Genomic DNA, 23,113 nt, shown 5'->3' with positions numbered 1-23,113 from the left:
AAACCCACGTATCCACCCTATACCCGTAACCCAACAACCCCCCCCCCCTTAACCTTACTTTTTAGGACACTACGGGCAATTTAGCATGGCCAATCCACCTAACCCGCACATCTTTGGACTGTGGGACGAAACCGGAGCACCCGGAGGAAACCCACGCACACACGGGGAGGACGTGCAGACTCCGCACAGACAGTGACCCAGCCGGGAATCGAACCTGGGACCCTGGAGCTGTGAAGCATTTATGCTAACCACCATGCTACCGTCCTTGCCAGCTGTAACAATGGTGCTCCATACCCGTCCATCCCGACAGCACAGCCCACCTCCTGGCCACCCCTCGTACTCCCCCCCGCCTCTGGCAGAAGCCCCCGGCCAATGGCACAACTGTCAAGCCATGGCAATGTTGGACACCTTCTGCACCCCCTCTCTTTCCCTCAGCAGCTTGCATGTGGGTTTCACGATTTTTGAAGGCACAAATGAACCACGCTGTTGGGAACTCGGGCCATCGGAGGAGGAGAATCATGGAGGCCTTGGAGAATACCGGGTTGGGCCCACTAATGATATGCAAATGGTGCCTACTGTACATGCGTTCCGAAACACATTGACGCCACTGCCGAGGTGATGGAGAATTGCGATATGGCGTCAAATCGCTGTCTGCTGCGATTTTATGTCAAAAATGATTCTCCACCAATCGCGTTTCCAATTTCAGCTTCGGCTAAAAGAGTATTCCTCCCCTGGAACTTGTTTTAAAAATATTTTTATTGAAGTATTAGCAAAATTTTTATAACAATAAAAACAAAACAGTAATAACATAAACATCAACATGGTAAAATGGACATATCCCACCCAACCCTTTCTGTCCACCCCTTAACCATATTGCACCTACCCGCCCCCACTTCAGAATGCTGCTTTGGCTGACATTTTAACTTTCCCCGAGTAAGTCGACGAGCTGCTGCCACCTCCGAGAGAACTCCAGCATTGACCCTCTCAAGGCAAACTTTATTTTCTCCAGCCTGAGAAACACAGCCATGTCACTAATCCAGGTCTCTACAATCAGGGGCTTCGAGACTCTCCACATTCAAAGGATCCATCTCCGGGCTACCAGGGAGGCAGAGGCCAGAATGTCGGCCTCTTTCACTCCCTGAACTCCCGGCTCTTCCGACACTCCGAAGATCACCATTTCTGGACTCAGCATCACCCAGCACATTGGACAAACCCCTGCCAGAATCCTCAAAGCTTCGGGCATGCCCAAAACATATGGACATGGTTTGCTGGGCTTCCTGCACGCCTCGCACATCTATCTTCTACCCCAAAAAACTTACTCATCCTCGCTGCCGTCATGTGTGCCCGGTGTACCACCTTGAACTGTATTAGACTGAACCTAGCGCATGATGAGGAGGAATTAACCCTGCTTAGGGCATCTGCCCACAGACCCATCTCTAACTCCCCACCTAGTTCCTCCTCCCACTTGCCCTTCAGCTCCTCCATTGGGGTCTCCTCCGCCTCCAACAACACCTGATAGATATCCCCTCCGCCTCCAACAACACCTGATAGATATCCCTCCGCCTCCAACAACACCTGATAGATATCCCCTCCCCCACCCAGGTTCCAGACACTACTCTGTCCTGTATCCCCCGTGGCAGGATCAGTGGGAAAGCCAACAACTGTTTCCTCAGAAAGTCCTGGACTTGTAAATATCTGAAACCATTCCCCGGCGGCAGCTTGAACTTGTCCTCCAGCGCCTTCAGACTGGGAAAACTCCAGTCTATGAATAGATCTCCCATCCGTCTAATTCCTGCTCTCTGCCAACTTCGGAACCCGCCATCTATCCTGCCCGGCACGAACCTGTGGTTATTGCAAATTGGGGTCCAGACTGATGCACCCTCCACCTTCTTATACCTCCTCCATTGCCCCCAGATCCTCAATGCCGCCACAACCACCGGGCTAGTAGAGTAATGGGCCGGCGAGAACAGCAGAGATGCGGTTACCAGTGCTCCCAAACTGGTGCCTTTGCATGACGTCGCCTCCATCCGCTCCCATGCTGACCCCTCCCCACTACCCACTTCCTAATCATGGCTATATTAGCCGCCCAGTAGTAATTGCAGAAGTTCGGCAGCGCCAACCCACCCTCCCCCCGACTGCGCTCCAACAACATTTTCTTCACCCGCGGGGTTTTGTTTGCCCACACAAAGCCCCGCTTGATAAAGGCCTTAGGAATGAAGATGGGTATGCACTGGAAGACAAACAAAAATCTGGGGAGGCCCGTCATTTTCACAGTCTCTAGCCTGTAGAACGTTTTGTAGTTGTGCTTTCATTTCTAATTTCCAGTATACAGTGTTTTCCTTTTTCTGTAAAAATGGGCACTAATTTCCAAACATGTGCAATTTTGGGCCTGGATAGTGCAATAAAACAGAGACTGGTCAGTGAAGTTGGATAGGCTATCAAACAGAAACTGATCAGTAAAACTGGAAGGTGTTACCAAACAGAGACTGATCAATGAAGCTGGAAGGTGTTTTCAAACAGAGACATGGCTGGACTGTGTTTTAGCACAGTGGCTAAACAGCTGGCTTCTAATGCAGAGCAAGGTCAGCAGCACAGGTTCAATTCCCATACTGGCCACCCTGAACAGGTGCTGGAATTTGGTGACTAGGGGCTTTTCACAGCAACTTCATTGAAGCTTTCTTGTGACAATAAGCGATTATTATTCTTATTATAGTTAGGACTATCAAACAGAATTAATCAATGAAGCTGGACATTGCTATCAAACAGAATTAATCAATGAAGCTGGAAGGTGCTATCAAACAGAGACTGATCAATGGAGTTGGACAGAGTTATCTAAAGAAGACTGATCTAGGGCCCTGGGCATTGCTATAAAATGCAGACAGTTCAGCGGACCGTATTGTACGATTACACTCATTAACACTCTTTCCCTTTGGTTTCTGTGGCCATTAGCATCCAGTTTCCCTGGGTTTCTGTGGCTATGATTCATCTTTCATTCTCACTCCAAGTCCCAAAAGACATGTTGTTAGGTAATTTGGACATTCTGAATTCTCCCTCTGTGTACCCGAACAGACATCAGAGTGTGGCAACTAGGGGCTTTTCACAGTAACTTCATTGTAGTGGCCTCCCATCGGAACCCTGGCCGTCCTGGAACTCCCCCACCGGTGACAGATCTCGCTGCTCCCCCCCAGTGCGGCTGCGGATCACTCTGAGTGTCTGCCGGTTGGAATCATGGATGAACTACACTGGCGGAAACCCGGCCAGTTGCCGGTGGAGGATTGGCACAGGGGCCTCTTTCAATGGCCCCTGACTGGCGCGCGTCGACTGCACGCGCACGATTGGCGGCGAAAGCGTCGGACCCAATCGAGGGTCTGATGCCCCATTCTCCACCCCCGATTGCGGCGTGGAAGCTCGGAGAATCCCTGCCCCTGTTTTCTCTCTACCCTCCTTTTTGAATAGCGGGGTAATATTATCTAATCTGTAGAAACCATTCCAGAGTCCAAAGAATTTTAGAAAATGACCACCAATTGATCTACTATTTCTAGTGCCACTTTCTTCAGAACTCTGGGTTGAAGATTAGGAGGCCCTCTGGATTTATCCAGCTTCAATCGCATTAATTTCCCCCAAATACTCTCTCTACTGATAGTAATTTCCTTCAGTTCTTCATTAAAATTTATGTTCCCCACTAGATTACTTTCATATTGTATTTTCCCCTTCTTAATCAATACCTTGGTCCGTCTTAGCTGAATTTTTAACTACTCTCAATTCTCAGGTCTATTTCTTTTTCTTACTGATTTGTATGCCTCTTCTTTGAATCCAATATCTCTGATTTCCTTTGTAAGCCATGGTTTGGCCACGGTTCCCTTTCTACTCTTGCACCAAATAGGAACAAACAACTTTTGGAGTTCTCCTATTTGCTCCTTGAATACCTGTCAATGCTGGTCTACTGTCCTTCCTTTCAGTAATGATTTTCAGTCCATCATAGCTAATTCATGTCTCATACAATCACCATTACCTCTATTGAGTTTCAGGACCCTGATGTCGGAATCAACTACCCCATAGAACATAGAACAATACAGCGCAGTACAGGCCCTTCGGCCCTCGATGTTGCGCCGACCTGTGAAACCATCTGAAGCCTGTCTGACCTACACTATTCCATTTTCATCCATATGTCTATCCAGTGACCACTTAAATGCTCTTAAAGTTGGCGAGTCTACTACTGTTGCAGGCAGGGCGTTCCACACCCCTACTACTCTCTGAGTAAAGAAACTGCCTCTGATATCTGTCCTATATCTGTCACCCCTCAATTTAAAGCTATGTCCCCTCGTGTTGGTCATCACCATCCGAGGAAAAAGACTCTCACTGTCCACCTTATCTAACCCTCTGACTATCTTATATGTCTCTATTAAGTCACCTCTCAGCCATCTCCTCTCTAACGAAAACAACCTCAAGTCCCTGAGCCTTTCCTCGTAAGACCTTCCCTCCATACCAGGCAACATCCTAGTAAATCTCCTCTGAACCCTTTCCAAAGCTTCCACATCCTTCCTATAATGTAGTGACCAGAACTGCACGCAGTACTCCAGGTGCGGCCACACCAGAGTTATGTACAGCTGCAGCATGACCTTGTGGCTCCGAAACTCAATCCCCCTGCTGATAAAGGCTAGCACACCATATGCCTTCTTAACAGCCCTATTAACCTGGGTGGCAACTTTCAGGGATTTATGTACCTGGATGCCGAGATCTCTCTGTTCATCAACACTACCAGGAATCTTGCCATTAGCCCAGTACTCTGCATTCCTGTTAATCCTTCCAAAGTGAACCACCTCACACTTTTCCGCATTAAACTCCATCTGCCACCTCTCAGCCCAGCTCTGCAGCCTATCTATGTCCCTCTGTATCCTATAACATCCTTCAGCACTATCCACAACTCCACCGACCTTCGTGTCATCTGCAAATTTACTAACCCATCCTTCTACACCCTCTTCCAGGTCATTTATAAAAATGACAAACAGCAATGGCCCCAAAACAGATCCTTGCGGTACACCACTAGTACCTGAACTCCAGGATGAACATTTGCCATCAACCACCACCCTCTGTCTTCTATCAGCTAGCCAATTACTGATCCAAACCGCTAAATCACCTTCAATCCCATACTTCCTTATTTTCTGCAATAGCCTACCGTGGGGAACCTTATCAAACGCCTTACTGAAATCCATATATACCACATCAACCGTTTTACCCTGATCCACCTGTTTGGTCACCTTCTCAAAAAACTCAATAAGGTTTGTGAGGCATGACCTACCTGTTCTGGAAAATACAGAATGTGTCATTTGAAACATAGAGGTCTGCCAACATCTGATCGAGGAGAGTGCAGGGAAAGATCCCACAAGAGGTTGGTGGCAGCTGAAGGGCACAGAAACTGTGGGCAGCAATTTCAGTCTATCAGAATGGTTATTACAACCTGCAGCAGGAGAAAGGCAACAGAAAAAAAGTTTTAAAAAATCTCTTTGTGTTGTTGGAAAATTGTGATGGACTGCCCCTTTAAGACCCGAAGTCCGATCCTTATCAGAGGTCCCGATCAGAACAGCTGAAACAAAGAAACCAGCGTGGACTTCAGACTCCTCCCCTTTTTCTCCCCACGAGGCAAGAAGCAAGAACAAAGACACCAGGAGCAGAACACCAGCGGCACCCGAAGAAGCAAGAAGGACAGCAGCAGCCACAGCAGCCGGAAAAGAGAAAACTGCACCAGGAGAGATGACCAGGAGGCTTGAAAGTGAAAGAGAGAGAGAGAGAGTCTGAAGGCCTCACCAACCAACCAGACAACATCAAAAAGTAAATAATGTTTTTAATTTAATGAGATAAAAAGAGTATGTTAATAATAAAATAATTTAACCTGAAAAAGTGGTTATTAGCTTACTTCACTTCCTTAAGAACGCAGGACCCGTGACATCGATGCCATTAAGGGGTAAGTAAGTAAAATTCTTCAGTGAAGGTAGGAGTTATACTGGGGGATAACTTGAAAGGAGAGTTTGACCCGAATCGCACTCTCAGAGGCCTGTACTGGAGTCAGGGAGGAAGTTCCCTGGTCGCCGTTTTTAGAATATCGGCCATTAAGGTTCTTTGGTATAAAGGGAATTCTAAAACATATAGGTGAATTTAAAAAACATGGCGCCCAGCGTGGAGGCCTAGAATATTAGAAGTTTCTAGGTAAAGCGAGGCTAGAATATTAGAAGTTTCTAGTTAAGCAGAGTAGGGGCTAGAATATTAGAAGTTTCTAGTTCCCAAGAAAAGCCTAGAATATTAGAAGTTTCTAGGTAAAGCGAGGCTAGAATATTAGAAGTTTCTAGGTAAAGCGAGGCTAGAATATTAGAAGTTTCTAGGTAAAGCGAGGCTAGAATATTAGAAGTTTCTAGTTAAGCAGAGTAGGGGCTAAAGAATAAATCATCCTCAGAGTAAGGCGGATTGTGCGGACATTTTCTGGAAAATAGGGACGCTTATATTCAGAAACCAATAATCAATCGACCCTTAACTAGAGCAGGAAGATAGTGCCTTGGTCAGCCTTGGATAGGGCCCAGAAAGGGTACTTATCCTTAATTTCAGAGTGCACCTGAAAGGGACAACCAGGAACAGAACTAAAAATCCGAAAATGGCAATTAGGGTAATTCTCATGCCCTGGGATACGGTCAAGAGAAATGTAGAAATGAAAAGGGAATGGAAGAAATTAAAAGAGCAAAAGAAATCCTGGACAGGAGATATGTATCCAGACGGAGATATCTCCCTCTTTGTTAGAGTGCCAAAAGCCCTGCAATATACAGATTCAGTCAGGGTCCTTAAAGCACTTTGTCAGTTTGCATTTGAAAAGCGAGCTGAATCACTAATCGTATTTGGACACAGACAGAAGCATGCAGCTGCTCAAGTGGGCAAAGTGTGTTCCAAACTGATTAAAATCATTGACGGAGTAAACAGGACAGAAATAATACAGATCCATAGTAAACACAAAATTAACTCTGAAGTGGTAGGCAAATATATAAAACAACTGCAGAAAAATGAACCATTAGAAATGGAAAGTGACGAGGAATCAGGCCTAGAATCAGATAGCCGAGAGAATTCGGACTCCTGTGAAAATTTCCCAACGGGATACAATTTTCCATACCCAGATCCAAGTCTGTTTCAGGAAGAAAATTGGCCTCAGCAATCTGCCACACATAAGAAAGAAGCGTTTATCGATCATTTCGTTGAACCACAAGAAAGTGAAGAGGAACAAGGCATAGTTGGGATTATGGCGCCTCCTGTGATGGGACAGGAAGAATTATCATCCTCATCCGAGAATGAGGAAATAGTCAAACCAAAGAGAGGAATAGGGAATAGAAAAAATTCTAAACCATTAGAAATAGGGGATTATAGCGATCACTGGAAACACCAACAACCTTCCACTTATCAACCAGTAAATAAGGATGTACCGTATTATATGTATAATCCAGAAGCAGAAATGGTACACCATAGAGATCAGGAAGGATGGGAAAGAGAGGTTACAGCTAGGGGACTTAAAATAGGAGAAATATTAGGCGGAAGTCAACAAATTGATTCTTCGAAATTACTAGAATTACCAAACGTTACCCCCAAAGCTAAAATTTGGCAAATGAGCAAAGGGTATGACAGTTTCGGAAGAGCCATGAGTAGGGTAAGGAACAGCACAGAAACACAAGGCCAGATAATAGCAGCACTAAGACCACAGGAAAGGATACAGAATCGTCCAAGACCCCAAAAAACTGCTCCTACTCCAATGGATAGGGCAAGTTATGCTCCACGAGATAGCCAGGTACCAAGTGCAAGGTTTGAAGAATATATAGAATCGGTGGAAGAGTTTGCACAACATGGTACCCCCTATTTTGAGGAAGAACCGGTACGACGACGGATACATTTCTCCGAATATAGGGACCCAGATAGAGGTGCCCCTTTGAGAACACCATGCCCCAGAAGTGAGAAAATAGTTCAGTCATTTACACCAGGTCCAGAGGAAGGACAGGGAGGCATGGTACCGTATAAAATAGTAGCAGCCGTAATGAAGACAGCAGGCCCAAAGAAACATGGGGAGAGTAGAATTGAGTATTCACAGAGGTTAAAACAGTTAGCGAAGAAAATGGGGGCATCAGGAGAATCCACCAAATTGATTGATTTACATACAGTGGGAGAAATAGTTACAGGCGAAGTCGCAGATTTAATAAATGAGTTAGATTTGGGAAATGAGAGAGCTAATTTAATGAAAGAGATGACAGAGGCAGCATATGCAGGGGAACACCTCACACCATATATCGACCGAATATATGAGGTTAATAAGGAAGAGGGGGTCGATGTAGTCAGATTCCTGAGGGAATTAGGACCCAAGATTCCAGGAGGAAAAAGCCTCTCAATAATACTGTTAACGACCTCTAGAAGAGAAATAGGAAGAGAACTGGTTAAATTTGATTTGGCAGGCAAAGCATTTAAGGATAAACACACAAAAGGGGAACAAAAAAGAGCAGCTGCCCAAAATAATGTTTCAACACAAAATGCTCAGATTAGACCACCAAACCGACAGATACCTGACAAATCGGAACAAAATCCAGCACAACCAGCAATGCCACAACATGGGTATAATTTGCGGTCACAAGGGCCACCTCCACCACAAAATCTAGATTATTTACCAAGGGGACAATTCCTAGCCCTCAGTCGGGAGGAAAGAGACAGATTCATTGAGGATAGGAGAAGAAGAGCAGCTGGTCAGGGGAGGATTGAGCAAGGTAGATATCAACCACCAGAAGGGTATCCGGGACGCTCGCGAGGGGGATTCCGAGGAGGAGGCAGAGGAGGCCCCGGTATATATGGACAGGATTCGGCTTCTCCCCTTAAACAGGCTATACAAAATCTAACAACAGAAACAGACAAAGGAGAATTAGTAGTAGTATACAAGGGGGAAAGATGTATAGTGGACACAGGGGCTGAGATATCAATGATAAGGGAAGAAGCTGGAAATCCGACAGGAAAGAAATACATAGTAGAAGGAGCATTAGGGAATAAGGATATTAGACCAGAAGTTAGATTGGGAGAATTACTGGCAATATCAGGAACTGATAATCTGATGGCAGGGAAAGATTTAATAAAAATAGATACTGGAAAAATAAGGATATTAAAACCAATTGATAACATGGAGGAAATAAGGAAACAGAAAGAGAAAAGTATTTTAAATGACGAAGCTTGGAAGAAGATGGAAGAAGTACTGATGGGAGCAAACCTAGCGATAGGTAAGAATGACACAGGTTTGCTTAGCCAGCAATTTCAACACACAATTCACGGGGGACAACACAGACCTCAAAAACAGTATCCTTTGCCTAGAGGAGCTAAGAGCGAGCTGGAGATAATAATCAAGGAATTGGAGCAGCAGGGGATTATTCAAGGGGTCACATATGCCTCAACAAATAGTCCACTTCAGGTAGTAAGAAAACCAGATGGTACATTTAGAATGGTAACAAATTACAAAGCTTTAAATAAAGTCACAAAGAAGGACAAGAGATATTTAATAAATCCACAAGCTACCTTAGAGCAAGTCGCGGGAAAAACTTACTTAACTAGTATAGATTTGGCGAATGGATTCTGGAGTGTTCCATTAGACCCAGACAGCAGGGAGAAAACAGCATTCACCTTTGGAACTAAGCATTATGTATATTGTAGACTTCCACAGGGATATGTTAATTCTCCAAATCACTTTCAGGCAATAATCAGGGAGCTGATTCAAGATGATTTGGCCTTAGTATATATCGATGATATATTAATTGGAGATGACGATCAGGACATACATGTGGAAAGAGTGGCCAGGATCATTAAGACACTTGGTGAAGCAGGCTTTAAAATAGGGCTAAAGAAATGTCAAATTGGGAGAAGCGAAGTCAACTATTTGGGTTATTCAGTATCGAAGGAAGGTAGAGAGGCCAGTATTGAAATGAGGAAGAAGATAGCTGAAATTACTGCGCCGGTTTCGAAAAAAGGGGTTCAAAAAATAATGGGAATGTTGGGATATCTAAGGCCAGTAGTGAAGGACTTCAGTCTCTATGCTAAAGCCATTTATCAAACCTTGAAAGGGGATTTTATTTGGACCCGCGAGGCCCAGAGAGGGTTAGATCAGTTAAAGGCAGCAATTGCGATATCGGGGTCATTAGTTGGGAGACAAGAAGAGGATGATTTAAGCATTAAATTAGACATATATAAAAATGGATATGGTATGGTACTTGCTAATCTTAGCAATCAGACACCTATCAAACATCTGACAGGAAACTGGTCGAGAGCTGAACAAAAGTTTTCAAACATCGAGAAATGTCTAGCAGCTATAACAAAGAGAATAGCAGAGATAGAAAACTTGTCGGGTGGTAAGAAAATTTATGTCACCACTGAGTTTTTGGAGTTAAAGGAGCTAACCAAGAGACAGATTTGCCAGCAAGGCGCGAATACAGCTCGATGGGAAAGATGGGAAACCATTCTTCTAAACCCTGACTTAATGTTTGTTCATAATATTCAAAAGGGACAGAAACTTGATGAGCCAGTTAGTAAAACGGAGTTGGTGAATGCTTGGGTATTATATACTGATGGTAGTAAAGTCAAGAAGGACGAAGAACAAGCCAGATGGGCATTCATTTTAAAAAATTCAGGAAACATAGTAGTGGAGGAACAGGGAGTAATCATTGGATCAGCTCAGACAGCTGAGGTAGAGGGAGTATTGCAAGGGTTGAAGGAGTGTCACCAGCGAAAGCTGCAGGAAGTTACCGTTGTAACCGATAGCTTTTTCGTGCAGCAAGGATTGGAGAAAGATTTGGAGTTTTGGAAACTAAACGGTTGGACGAACGGTAGAAATAAACTACTGGAACAGAAAGAACAGTGGGAAGAGATAGATAAAATTTTAGCCGATATGGAGATCCAGACAATTCATCAAAAAGCACACACAAAAGGAATTGGGGAACTGTGTAAGGGGAATCAGGAAGTGGATGAATTAGCCAGACTTAGGACAATAATCTTGGGGACTCTTGGGAACTCAGCAGCCGACCATCAAATGATAATTAAGCAAGTACATGAAGCCACAGGACATGGGGGTCATGTTGTAGTCTCAAGGGAGTTGAAGAAGTTGGGACTTAAAATAGCCTATTGGAGACAACATTTAACTGCAGTAAGGAGAAAATGTGAGAGATGTATGGCCTGTGGAGGACAGAGAGGAAATAAAACATATGGGAGCATAAAAACTGAGAAACCAATGCAGGAATGGTCATTAGATTATGCAGGACCACTTTTTCCCAGAAGCAGCAAAGGTAATTTGTATTTTTTAGTCAAAGCTGATAGCTGCACGGGAGAAATTGACCTTAGAGCAACCAGCAAAGCAAATGGAGCCACAACCAAAAGGGTATTGGCAGAAATGATGACCTCCAGGGGTAGACCAGAATCGATCCGAATGGACAACGCGCCACACTTTAGAAACAATACTGTTATTAACTTTTGTGCTGACAGAGGAATAACAATCAATTGGGCCGTGAAATATGCACCTGAGAGTAATGGAATGGCTGAGAGGTCTGTAAGAAAAGTAAAGGATTGGATCATAAAGAATCAGAATAATAAAGGCTGGGATAAAGACATTGAAAGAATAGTATTTGATCTTAATAGCAACCTTGGAACCTCTGTCCCCCAGGGACAAGGAGACCCAAGTGAATCTGGGAATTATCAAGTAGGAGACGAAGTTTGGGTGAAGTTACCAACTAAGACTGCGGGGAAAATCATTCGCGAGACTGTAAAATGTAAAGACAAGATTGTTCAGATTCTGGGTACACATACAATTGAATTAGAGAAGCATGGTGTCTGGAGCAAAAGAAATTGTGTCACGCTTGAAACACACGACCCAGTGAGCATCAGAGGAGTTTGAGATTCTTCGAATCTCACTCAGGGGTGCAATGACAGAAGGAGGCTTGACTACATCAAGGATATGGAATATAAACCAGTTCAAAAAGAAATGATGGCAAAAGGAATCCGGAAGTCCTGGAGAGGGCACTTCTGGGATAATCCGAATTAAAGAATAGGGCCCTCTCCACCCTTGATCTGTTCATTTGCTTTTTCAGGTGGAAAAAATTAATAACAAACCAGGTCGCAAGAAGGAAGAGAACTACACTCCAGAGAAGAATCTGTTCGACAGGATTGGGGGGAAACTAATGATATAATTGGCTACAAATTTGAGGGAATTAAATGCAAATTAGAATATCAAATTATAACTGGACAGTGAAACCCCCGGTCAGACATCTCTAACTGGACATTAGTTGATGGATGATCTGTGGTCTCCATGGGGTATGTACTACGCAGTGGAATCATTAAGGTCTCGGCAGCAGATAGCAGCGACTGACGAGGAACCCCAATATGATCAATGATAATAGGTTAAGAATTTCAGTAGCTTGATACTACGGCGGGAAAATTGTTACCAATGCAACAAAACAATATTGCATTGAAGAGCTATAATCGTTGATAAGAAAAATTTTTTTATTTTCATGTAAATTGATAGGGACTGTTGTATATATATGAGAAGGGGGGTATGTGTGTCGGTAAATAACTTGATCCGCATTTCTAAACTGTGAATGTTTTAATAGAGGGTTAGTTAGTATGTAATAATGATTGTTCCAAAAGCCAAGAAGCGATGTTTCGATATTGATATTAAATTGTTAACAGTTGAAAATATGTAAAGTGTAACACACAGTCTATTGGTTAGGTAATGAATAAGGTGTTAAGATAAGATAAAAATTTTACTATGTATAGAACAATAGGGAGAATTTGTTTGGGAAGAAAAAAAAAGAGACGGTTCAATGCGGTTTTGTAAATGCTGAAATGAAAAATATACACGTTGTCAGAAAGATGTTCTCTCATGTAAACCAGGGGTTGGCAGACTTACATGATTCACGACAATGTTAGACATTAATGGGGAAGTTAGGAATACAAGCAGGATCAATTGAACATTTTAAATTAATAAGACTAGGGGATCAGTGGGGGGTAAAAGATATCACAATTACCACATTCCAATCAGAAATGGAAAACAAGTTGGACTGGAACGGAAAACAAGACTCGTATTGACACTGGTCGGTGATATGCATACAAATGACAATGATCAGGGATGTAGGTTAGTACAATTGGATGGGGGGACAATAAACCAAATTATAGTAATGTTTCAAATGTCAAGACGGGGTGTTCTGGAAAATACAGAATGTGTCATTTGAAACATAGAGGTCTGCCAACATCTGATCGAGGAGAGTGCAGGGAAAGATCCCACAAGAGGTTGGTGGCAGCTGAAGGGCACAGAAACTGTGGGCAGCAATTTCAGTCTATCAGAATGGTTATTACAACCTGCAGCAGGAGAAAGGCAACAGAAAAAAAGTTTTAAAAAATCTCTTTGTGTTGTTGGAAAATTGTGATGGACTGCCCCTTTAAGACCCGAAGTCCGATCCTTATCAGAGGTCCCGATCAGAACAGCTGAAACAAAGAAACCAGCGTGGACTTCAGACTCCTCCCCTTTTTCTCCCCACGAGGCAAGAAGCAAGAACAAAGACACCAGGAGCAGAACACCAGCGGCACCCGAAGAAGCAAGAAGGACAGCAGCAGCCACAGCAGCCGGAAAAGAGAAAACTGCACCAGGAGAGATGACCAGGAGGCTTGAAAGTGAAAGAGAGAGAGAGAGAGTCTGAAGGCCTCACCAACCAACCAGACAACATCAAAAAGTAAATAATGTTTTTAATTTAATGAGATAAAAAGAGTATGTTAATAATAAAATAATTTAACCTGAAAAAGTGGTTATTAGCTTACTTCACTTCCTTAAGAACGCAGGACCCGTGACATCGATGCCATTAAGGGGTAAGTAAGTAAAATTCTTCAGTGAAGGTAGGAGTTATACCGGGGGATAACTTGAAAGGAGAGTTTGACCCGAATCGCACTCTCAGAGGCCTGTACTGGAGTCAGGGAGGAAGTTCCCTGGTCGCCGTTTTTAGAATATTGGCCATTAAGGTTCTTTGGTATAAAGGGAATTCTAAAACATATAGGTGAATTTAAAAAACATACCCTTCACAAAACCGTGTTGACTATCGCTAATCAACTTGTTCTTTTCAAGATGATTATAAACCCTATCTCTTATAACCTTTTCCAACATTTTACCCACAACCGAAGTAAGGCTCACAGGTCTATAATTACCAGGGTTGTCTCTACTCCCCTTCTTGAACAAGGGGACAACATTTGCTATCCTCCAGTCTTCCGGCACTATTCCTGTCGACAAAGACGACATAAAGATCAAGGACAAAGGCTCTGAAATCTCCTCCCTGGCTTCCCAGAGAATACTAGGATAAATCCCATCTGGCCCAGGGGACTTATCTATTTTGACATTCTCCAAAATTGCTAACCCCTCCTCCTTCTGAACCTCAATTTCATCTAGCCTGGTCGACTGAACCTGAGTGTTCTCCTCGACAACATTGTCTTTCTCCAGTGTAACCACTGATGAAAAATATCCATTTAACGCTTCCCCTATCTCCTCTGATTCCACACACAACTTTCCACTGCTATCCTTGATTGACCCTAATCTTACTCTAGTCATTCTTTTGTTCCTGATATACCTATAGAAAGCCTTAGGGTTTTCCTTGATCCTATCCGCCAATGACTTTTCGTGTCCTCTCCTCACTCTTCTTAACTCTCCCTTTAGGTCCTTCCTGGCTAACTTGTTACTCTCAAGTGCCCTAACTGAGCCTTCATGTCTCATCCTAACATAAGCCTTCTTCTTCCTCTTGAAAATCCCCTCCAGTCAGGGAACACTTCAGCAGTCAAGGGCATTCAGCCTCTGATCTTCAGGTAATCATTTTCCAAGGCATCCTTCAGGATGCAATACAACGCAGAATCGCCGAGCAGAAATTGATAGCCAAGTTCCGCATGCATGAGTATGGCCTCAACTGTTATGGGCCAGGGTTTAGAGAACCCCAAAGTGTATCATGGAGTTCACCTGCCCCATAACTTTTAATAGATTGTGGTATGGGGAGCACACGGCCCACTCTACAGGTATGATAGAGCAGAAATGGAAAAGTATTTTTAAAAACAAAACAATGTTTATTCCATGAACTCAAGTTAACTTTTTTAAAAACATACAGTGAACATCTTAGCAACCATCAATTCAAATACAACCCCCAAACAATATAACACTAAGTTAATAACTTAATAACTTCCCAAACAACATCCAGAAGACAAAAGAAATACTTTTTAACAGAAGCACGTTAGGTTTACATTCCCTACTGAGAACATTTATAATTCTGAATTCTGATTTCTCACTCACCATTTTTTCCTTAATCAATTTAGAAGTGGTCCTCTTACCTCATGACTAACATTAGTTCAAAAGGATTAAATTTGGTTGACTCATTAGGTGCATCCCTAATAGCAAACAGTATGAATGGAATGCCTTTATCCCAATCCTCTGGATAATCATGACAATAAGCCCTCAACATTGTTTTTAATGTCTGATGCCACACTGATGCTCCCTGCGATTCTGGATGGTATGCAATTGATTTAAATTGTTTTATTCCTAAGCTATCCATAACTTCTTTGAATAACCTGCAGGTAAAATGTGATCCTTGATCTGATTGTGTTTCTGTGGGTAGTCCATATCTAGAAAGAATTTAAGTAACTCCTCCACAATCTTTTTAGTTGTAATATTACGTACTGGAATGGCTTCTGTAAACCTAGTAGACACATCCATTATAGTCAAAAGATATTGATTCCCACTTTTTGTTTTAGGAAGCGGTCCTACGCAATCAATTAGGACCCTTGTAAAAGGTTCCTCAAATGCTGGAATGGGTATTAAGGACGCTTGTTTTATCACTGCTTGAGGTTTCCCTATCACTTGACATGTGTGACATGATTGACAAAATTTAACTACACCTTTATGTAGTCCAGACCAATAAAAATGTTTCTGGATTTTAGCTTGAATTTTTCTTATTCCCAAATGACCTCCCACTGGTACCTCATGTTCAACTCACAACACCTCCTTTCTATACCCTACCAGCAATATTACTTGATGAACTTCTGCCCACTTTTCATCCGCCTGCATATGTAAAGGTCTCCATTTTCTCATCAAGGCATTACTTTTGTGGTAATAACACTCTGGTATATATTCATATTCCTCTTCCTTGTATGCTTTCTGATACATCTGTTTTATTTTTACATCTTTCTGTTGTAACTCCGCCAATTTTCCTGAACTAAAAATATCCGCCTCATCCTCCACCTGTTGTTGTTCTTTTTAAACCATCTGATCAAAAATCGTTTCTGATAAATAAGGGGGGGTTGTTGGGTTACGGGTATAGGGTGGATACGTGGGTTTGAGTAGGGTGATCATGGCTCGGCACAACATTGAGGGCCGAAGGGCCTGTTCTGTGCTGTACTGTTCTATGTCTATGTCTATAATTGCACTTCAATGTCATCTTCACTCTTCGATTTCTCACTGATTTTCCACTGGCTTCTCAACCAGAGTAGGCATCACTCCCACCTGCGATCCAGCTATATCATTACACAAGATAAACTGTATTCCTGGACAAGATAGTTTCTCTATTACTCCTACTACCACTACACCACTCTTCACTGGACTTTCCAACCTTACCTTATATAATGGAACACTACTCCTCTCACCCTGAATTCCACATATTACCACCTTTTCTGGCAACATTCTTCCCAAACTACATAACTCCTCAACTCTTACCATTAAGGATTGACTAGATCCTGTATCTCTTAAAATTGTGACTTATTTACCTGCTCCTTCTGATACACATGAGTAAACTGTACCCACACAAGTACATTCTTTAAAGAGATTTGGCACCTTCTTAGCAATCACCTCTTGATTAGGCTGTACAATCTTTTGCACCTCTTTCACTTCGCTTGGGCTTTCCTTTACCACTTTAACAAACCCCACTGTGTTATCCTGTTTTACCACATCAGCCTTCCCAGGGCTTTCCTTCAACCACCAACACTGTGACTTTACATGGCCTAGTTTATTGCAGTAAAAACATTTGAAACTTTTCATTTCTTTTCCACCCGCCTGGATTTATTTTTTAATCTGAGGTACATTCTCCTTATTATCTCCCATCAGATCACCTTTACCTTTACCACGTGAGTATTTCTCATGTCCCCAGTTTCTATCCCTCACAGGCTGAAACTGATGTTAGGAACCAAGCTTTGATTGATTAACTAATTCATAATCATCTGCCATTTCTGCTGCTAATCTCGCAGTTTTAACCCTCTGCTCTTCCACATGAGTTCTCACTACATCAAGAATTGAATTTTTAAACTCCTCCAAAAGTAAAATTTCTCTGAGGGCTTAATACATTTGGCCTATTTTCAAAGCCCTTATCCATCTATCAAAATTATTCTGTTTGAGCCTTTCAAACTCCATGTATGTTTGACCAAATTATTTCCTTAAATTTCTAAACCTTTGTCTGTAGGCTTCAGGCACTAATTCATATGCACCTAAGATGGATTTTTTCACTTCCTCATATGTCCCAGATACCTCCTCCGGAAGTGATGCAAACACTTCACTAGCCCTACCTACCAGCTTTGTTTGAATTAATAATACCCACATGTCCTTTGGCCATCTCATTTGTTTAGCTGCCTTCTCAAATGAAATGAAAAAGGCTTCTATCTCCGTCTAGTCAAACCTTGGCAATGTTTGGACATATTTAAATAGATTCTCACCAAGCCTTCGATTATGATGCTCTTTCTCACTATCCTCATCACTGACCACGAACTGTACGCTTCCCTTTACGTCTTCCAATTTTAACTGACTGTCATGTTTCATAGCCATTTTCTGAAGTTCAAACTCTCTTTCTTTATCTTTTTCCATGATCTGTATCTCCCTTTCTCTTTCTTTTTGTTCTGCTAGGGCTATTATTTATTTTCTCCTTTCTTCTCTCTCCTTTTCCTTTTCCTCTCTCTTTCTTTCTTTTTCCGCTCTCTCTCTTTCTTTTTCCTCTCCTTCGTATTCAAGCTGCTTTAAATCTTTCTCATGTTCTATTTCTTTAATTTGTAACTGAATTTTTGCAATTTCCAATGAGTGAAACTGTATCTCAGGCAACTTTAAATGCTTAGCCACTGCCATAATTACCTCATCTTTTCGCATTTTGTCAGGTAATGTTAACTGCAATGTCTTTGCCAAATCTTAACAGTTTGCTTTTAGTCTCTGGTACTTCGTGTACTTCTGGTACTCTGGTAATGTTAACTGCAATGTTTTTGCTTTTAGTCTCTGGTACTTCGTGTGACCGTCTCCACCCCCAAAAACTTCACAGCCTTTGAAAGAGCCATTGTCCACAACACATCCCCACTTAAACTAGAATACCACACCTGAAAAGCAACCACAATATGCTCAACCCTCACGGTCTTTACATTCACTAAGCCAATCCAATAGATAGACTTTTATCCCAGACAAGCCCCAATTTGTTATGGGCCAGGATTTAGAGAACCCCAAAGTGTATCATGGAGTTCACCTGACCCACAACTTTTAATAGATTGTGGTATGGGGAGCACACGGCCCACTCTACAGGTTTGTTACAGCAGAAATGGAAAAGTATTTTAAAAAACAAAACAATGTTTATTCTATGAACTCAAGTTAACCTTTTAAAAACATACAGTGAACATTTTAACAACCATCAATTCAAATACAACCCCCAAAGAATACAACACTAAGTAATTCTTAATAACTTCCCAAACAATATCCAGAAGACAAAAGAAACACCATTTAACAGAAGCACATTAATTTTACATTCACTGCTGAGAAAATGTATAATTCTGAATTCACTAAATAATCAAGAAATAATGTTTTTGTGGCAGAGAGATCAACAGTACACCTGCTCTATCTGGCTTCAGCTCCAACATTGAAAACGAAATGAAAACACACCCTGCAGCAAACAACCTAAAACAAAAGTAAAACGCTGACCGGCAGCCCAGCTCCACCCACTCTCTGACATCACTGTGGTAATAAACACCCATTTCTTAAAGGTACTCTCACATGGCACAACTGAGACCTTGGATTCATGTCTCACTACATTTAACTACATTTAACCCCCCACCATCTGGTCTGGGCTTGCAATATCCTACCAATTGTCCTGGCTTCAGACAATTCACAACTCTTTAACCTGTGTTTATCCCTCTATCCAGTCACATCGTCTGGACCTGTAAAGATTTAATTACCTGCAAAGACCCGCTTTCAAATTATCATCTTGTATCATTGGCTTTTTCTTTATATGCTGTGTTTATGTAACCTACCTCTTCACTCACCTGATGAAGGAGCTACGCTCTGAAAGCTAATGATTCCAAATAAACCTGTTGGACTTTAACCTGATGTTGGAAGACTTCTTACTAAACCATTCTCCGCATTACCGGAAATTCTGCCCGTGGCCCTGCAGTAAAATTCCTCTGCAGTCCATCTGTACAGTTTGCAGGGTTGCATATGTCCTCTTGAAGTCTGATATTATCTTTTCCCAAACCCTCTTTATCTGTAAACTTTCTAAAGTTTCCCCATGGACACAATTCCATGTATGCAGATCAAAAGAATCAATCGTCTTAATACCAATCTCTCCGGCACACCATTACATGCTTCCCTTCAGTCTGTAAAACAATAGTCCACCACTGATCTTTGTTCCTCAGTAAAATTTGTATCCAAGCTGCCTCTTAATCCAAATGGTTTCAAACTTGCTCAACCAACTGCAGACAGTTCGCCAACTGACGGTTGTGTGGATCATCCTGATTTACATGTTCTATACCTGTTCAGATAAAAGTAGGGAACCCATTATGTTTGGTCACTGGAGCACTTTAATAGGGCACGGCACAAAATGATAAACAGTGGAATCCACACATTGGCAAGGATTGGATGGTTATTGCCAAGGCAGCCGCCGCTGACCACGTTGAAGCACTGACACAAAGCAAACAAGGACGTTTAAAGTGCTTCATACCTTTCACTTCAAATTTAAAATTTCACGTCGTGAGATAAATGGGCACGATAAATGCTATATAAGATTAGTGAAAATAGATGAAACTTAAAATGTATTATTCAAAACAATACGGATATTTTTATCATTAAGGCGAGATGTGTCATTACATAAATGTAAAATTAATTCTTGAGGTTTAGTGAGAGGATTAGCAGTATTTATGAAATTATTACACTATTAAAATCCCGGTTTCATCTGATTTGATAACATTTGACAATTTCACGTGGATTTTGTAACATGACTAACAGTACCCTGAATCTCCGGTAAATTCAATTGATTATCTATTACTAGTTGTGTGCAGGCAGCTCAGCACAGCCCCCTCTGGAGAAACCCAGAATCGCTGACAGCATCCCGATTTCCGCTTTCAACAACGCATCGCCAGCTGCTTTCCTCCTTGCTGGGGCAGTGGCCTAAAAAGTGGCAGCTTCTCCCTCAGTAGCAGCACAAATATCATGCCCACATTCACTTTCTGTGCTTCAGCTTCCGAGTGACATACACAGGACAACACAAACAAGCTAAAATGACGGGTTTCCTGAGGTTATTAGCCATAGCCCGCAAAGAGCGGCGGCGTCTCACTCCATGAAGCAGAGCTTGAAGGACATCACTCTGCAAGCGTGAGGCAAGGCGACGAAGCAGGGAGACAGCGACACATTAGTGAGTCAGAAAGACATTACAAAAGGCAGAGGCACAGAGAGCAAGAGAAAAGAGAAAATGCGTGCGATGGAGAGGCAAAAATATGATAACAGAGCGACAGCGAGAGAAAAAAGACATGTTGCGAATGATAGAGTTGCACACATATTCACACTCACACTAACTGACAATAATACTCAGACACACTCTCGCAGGGCAGGACAGAGACGGAGACAGATAACAGCAAAGAGAGAACCAGAATAAAAAAAGAGGCAGAGTGTCAATGAGACAATGAGAGAAAGACAGAGAACGGCACATACGTGGATAATCAGAGTAACACGATGGGAGAGACTTTGCGAGACGGAGAACACATTACACATATCAGTGAAGAAGAATGACAATTGTCTTTCTTGGCGACAGATGGCGACAGAGGTAGAGACAGAAAGAGATGGGAGGTACTAATCAATCTGCAGAGATGAGCAGATGCGGAGCAGCGTCAAGTGGTCACAGTGTTGTGGAGTTCTAACGCAATGATTGAGGATAGAACTGAATCCGACTCAACATTAGAGTGCAGAGCGGGGTATTCAGGATGTATTCAGCTGATATGGTACAATTCAGTGAGCAGCGGCAATGAATAAAAAGTTAGTCATGATGTGGAGATGCAGGCGTTGGACTGGGGTGAGCACAGTAAGAAGTCTTACAACACCAGGTTAAAGTCCAACAGGTTTGTTTCAAACACGAGCTTTCGGAGCACTGCTCCTAGACTTCTTACTAAAAAGTTAGTAATTAGGAGCAGTTTGTTGCTTTTAGTGTGGCTCTCAACCCCAGTCTTAAACTGACCCCCGCAGCCAGATCTATGTCAATTTAGCACATATATGGGTGCGGAACTTACAGTCCAGATTCAAATTATCATTTTTTGTATAAAGGAGATGAGTGAAAATTGGAAATGTGACATTCGTTGAGCCAATATCACCTGCAGGAAATTGACAGATAAAGACAACATCCTTCCATCATCAGGAAGAGCAGCAACACACAGTCACTTACCTGGTATAGCAACAGCAGCAAGAACAGGGTAGAAAATCTTCCGAACCTGTGTAAGTTCCATGTCGGGAATAGCTTGGTGCTGTAGTCTGTAACACGCACTGGCATTCCCACACCCAGTCCCCGTTTCATTCCCACTGCCAGCCCCTCTCAGGCGATTCACTAAGGGCAGCTCCTATTTCTAAAGCAGAGCAAAGCCCAGTGAGACAGGGAGAGGGAGGGGAAGGTTACAACATCCATCATATTACTTACAGTCAGGTGCAGATTGGCAGCTACTGTCAAGGGGATAACAGACAACACAATGTTTAAGTGGGTGGAACACAGGTGGGTAAATCTTGTGAAATTCAGTCATTGTATTCTGTCAATTAAGCTTCAAAATAACAATATTTCACCAGGTGATGAGAAATTGCACATTTCACTAGCGAGGATGGAAATATGGAGTGGGAAGAATTAAAGATATTCCTAAATGCAAATAGCATTGGGCAGGTGGACGATGCCAGCAAGACACTCACAGCGAATTCCTGTTCAATGGAATTAACCCAGATTCACGAGGTTAATCCCAGAGTTGAGGGGGTTGGATTACGAGAAAAGGTTGAGTAGACTAGGGACTGTACTCATTGGAATTTAGAAGGGTGAGGGGGGATCTTATAGAAACATATAAAATTATGAAGGGAATAGATAGGATAGATGCGGGCAGGTTGTTTCCACTGGCGGGTGAAAGCAGAACTAGTGGGCATAGCCTCAAAATAAGGGGAAGTAGATTTAGGACTGAGCTTCGGGGGAACTTCTTCTATGGAATCTATGGAATTCCTTGCCCAGTGAAGCAGTTGAGGCTCCTTCATTAAATGTTTTTAAGATAAAGATAGATAGTTTTTTGAAGAATAAAGGGATTAAGGGTTCTGGTGTTCGGGCCGGAAAGTGGAGCTGAGTCCACAAAAGATCAGCCATGATCTCATTGAATGCCAGAGCAGGCTCGAGGGGCCAGATGACCTACTCCTGCTCCTAGTTCTTATGTTCTTATGAATGGTGACAGGATCCTAAAACATATGTTGTTCAAACACAGCCCAGCTCCTGAATTCAGCAAGCAGATCACACCAGCATCTTCCAGAACCACAGACTGGTTACAGCACAGCCGGAAGCCATTCAGCCACAGTGCTGTCATTCCCAATGATCCTGTGCCGCTTGCCGTCGCTCTGTACATTCTTTCTTTTCAGACAATCTGTTACTAACTCACCAGGAGCCCCGGTGAGTGTCGAGACATTGTCGGGCAGAGAATAGTGGCCAGATAGGGAAACATTAACATTGACCCAGGCACAAACTGACATTGCATAGGGATCATTGCAAAGCAGAAAAGAGCCACAGATGGAGAGAGAAATTGGATAGAGGAGAACAACTGT

General features: G+C 42.7%; 1 protein-coding gene across 1 annotated transcript in view; it reads right to left on the bottom strand.

Moving 5' to 3' along the window:
- Positions 1-21,780, bottom strand: part of LOC119970907 (probable G-protein coupled receptor 139) — a 51,572-nt gene extending 29,792 nt beyond the window's left edge. Inside the window, exon 1 of the mRNA XM_038806016.1 lies at positions 21,720-21,780. Within this exon, the coding sequence (XP_038661944.1) occupies positions 21,720-21,780 (61 nt within the window). The remainder of the gene's footprint in view (positions 1-21,719) is intronic.
- Between the last annotated feature and the right edge of the window lie 1,333 nt (positions 21,781-23,113).

This window comes from Scyliorhinus canicula, chromosome 9, assembly GCF_902713615.1.
Source record: "Scyliorhinus canicula chromosome 9, sScyCan1.1, whole genome shotgun sequence".
In the NCBI taxonomy this organism is placed as follows: Eukaryota; Metazoa; Chordata; class Chondrichthyes; order Carcharhiniformes; family Scyliorhinidae; genus Scyliorhinus; species Scyliorhinus canicula.
Note: the sequence above shows the minus strand (reverse complement) of the source record. Positions and strands in the feature narration are given on the sequence as shown.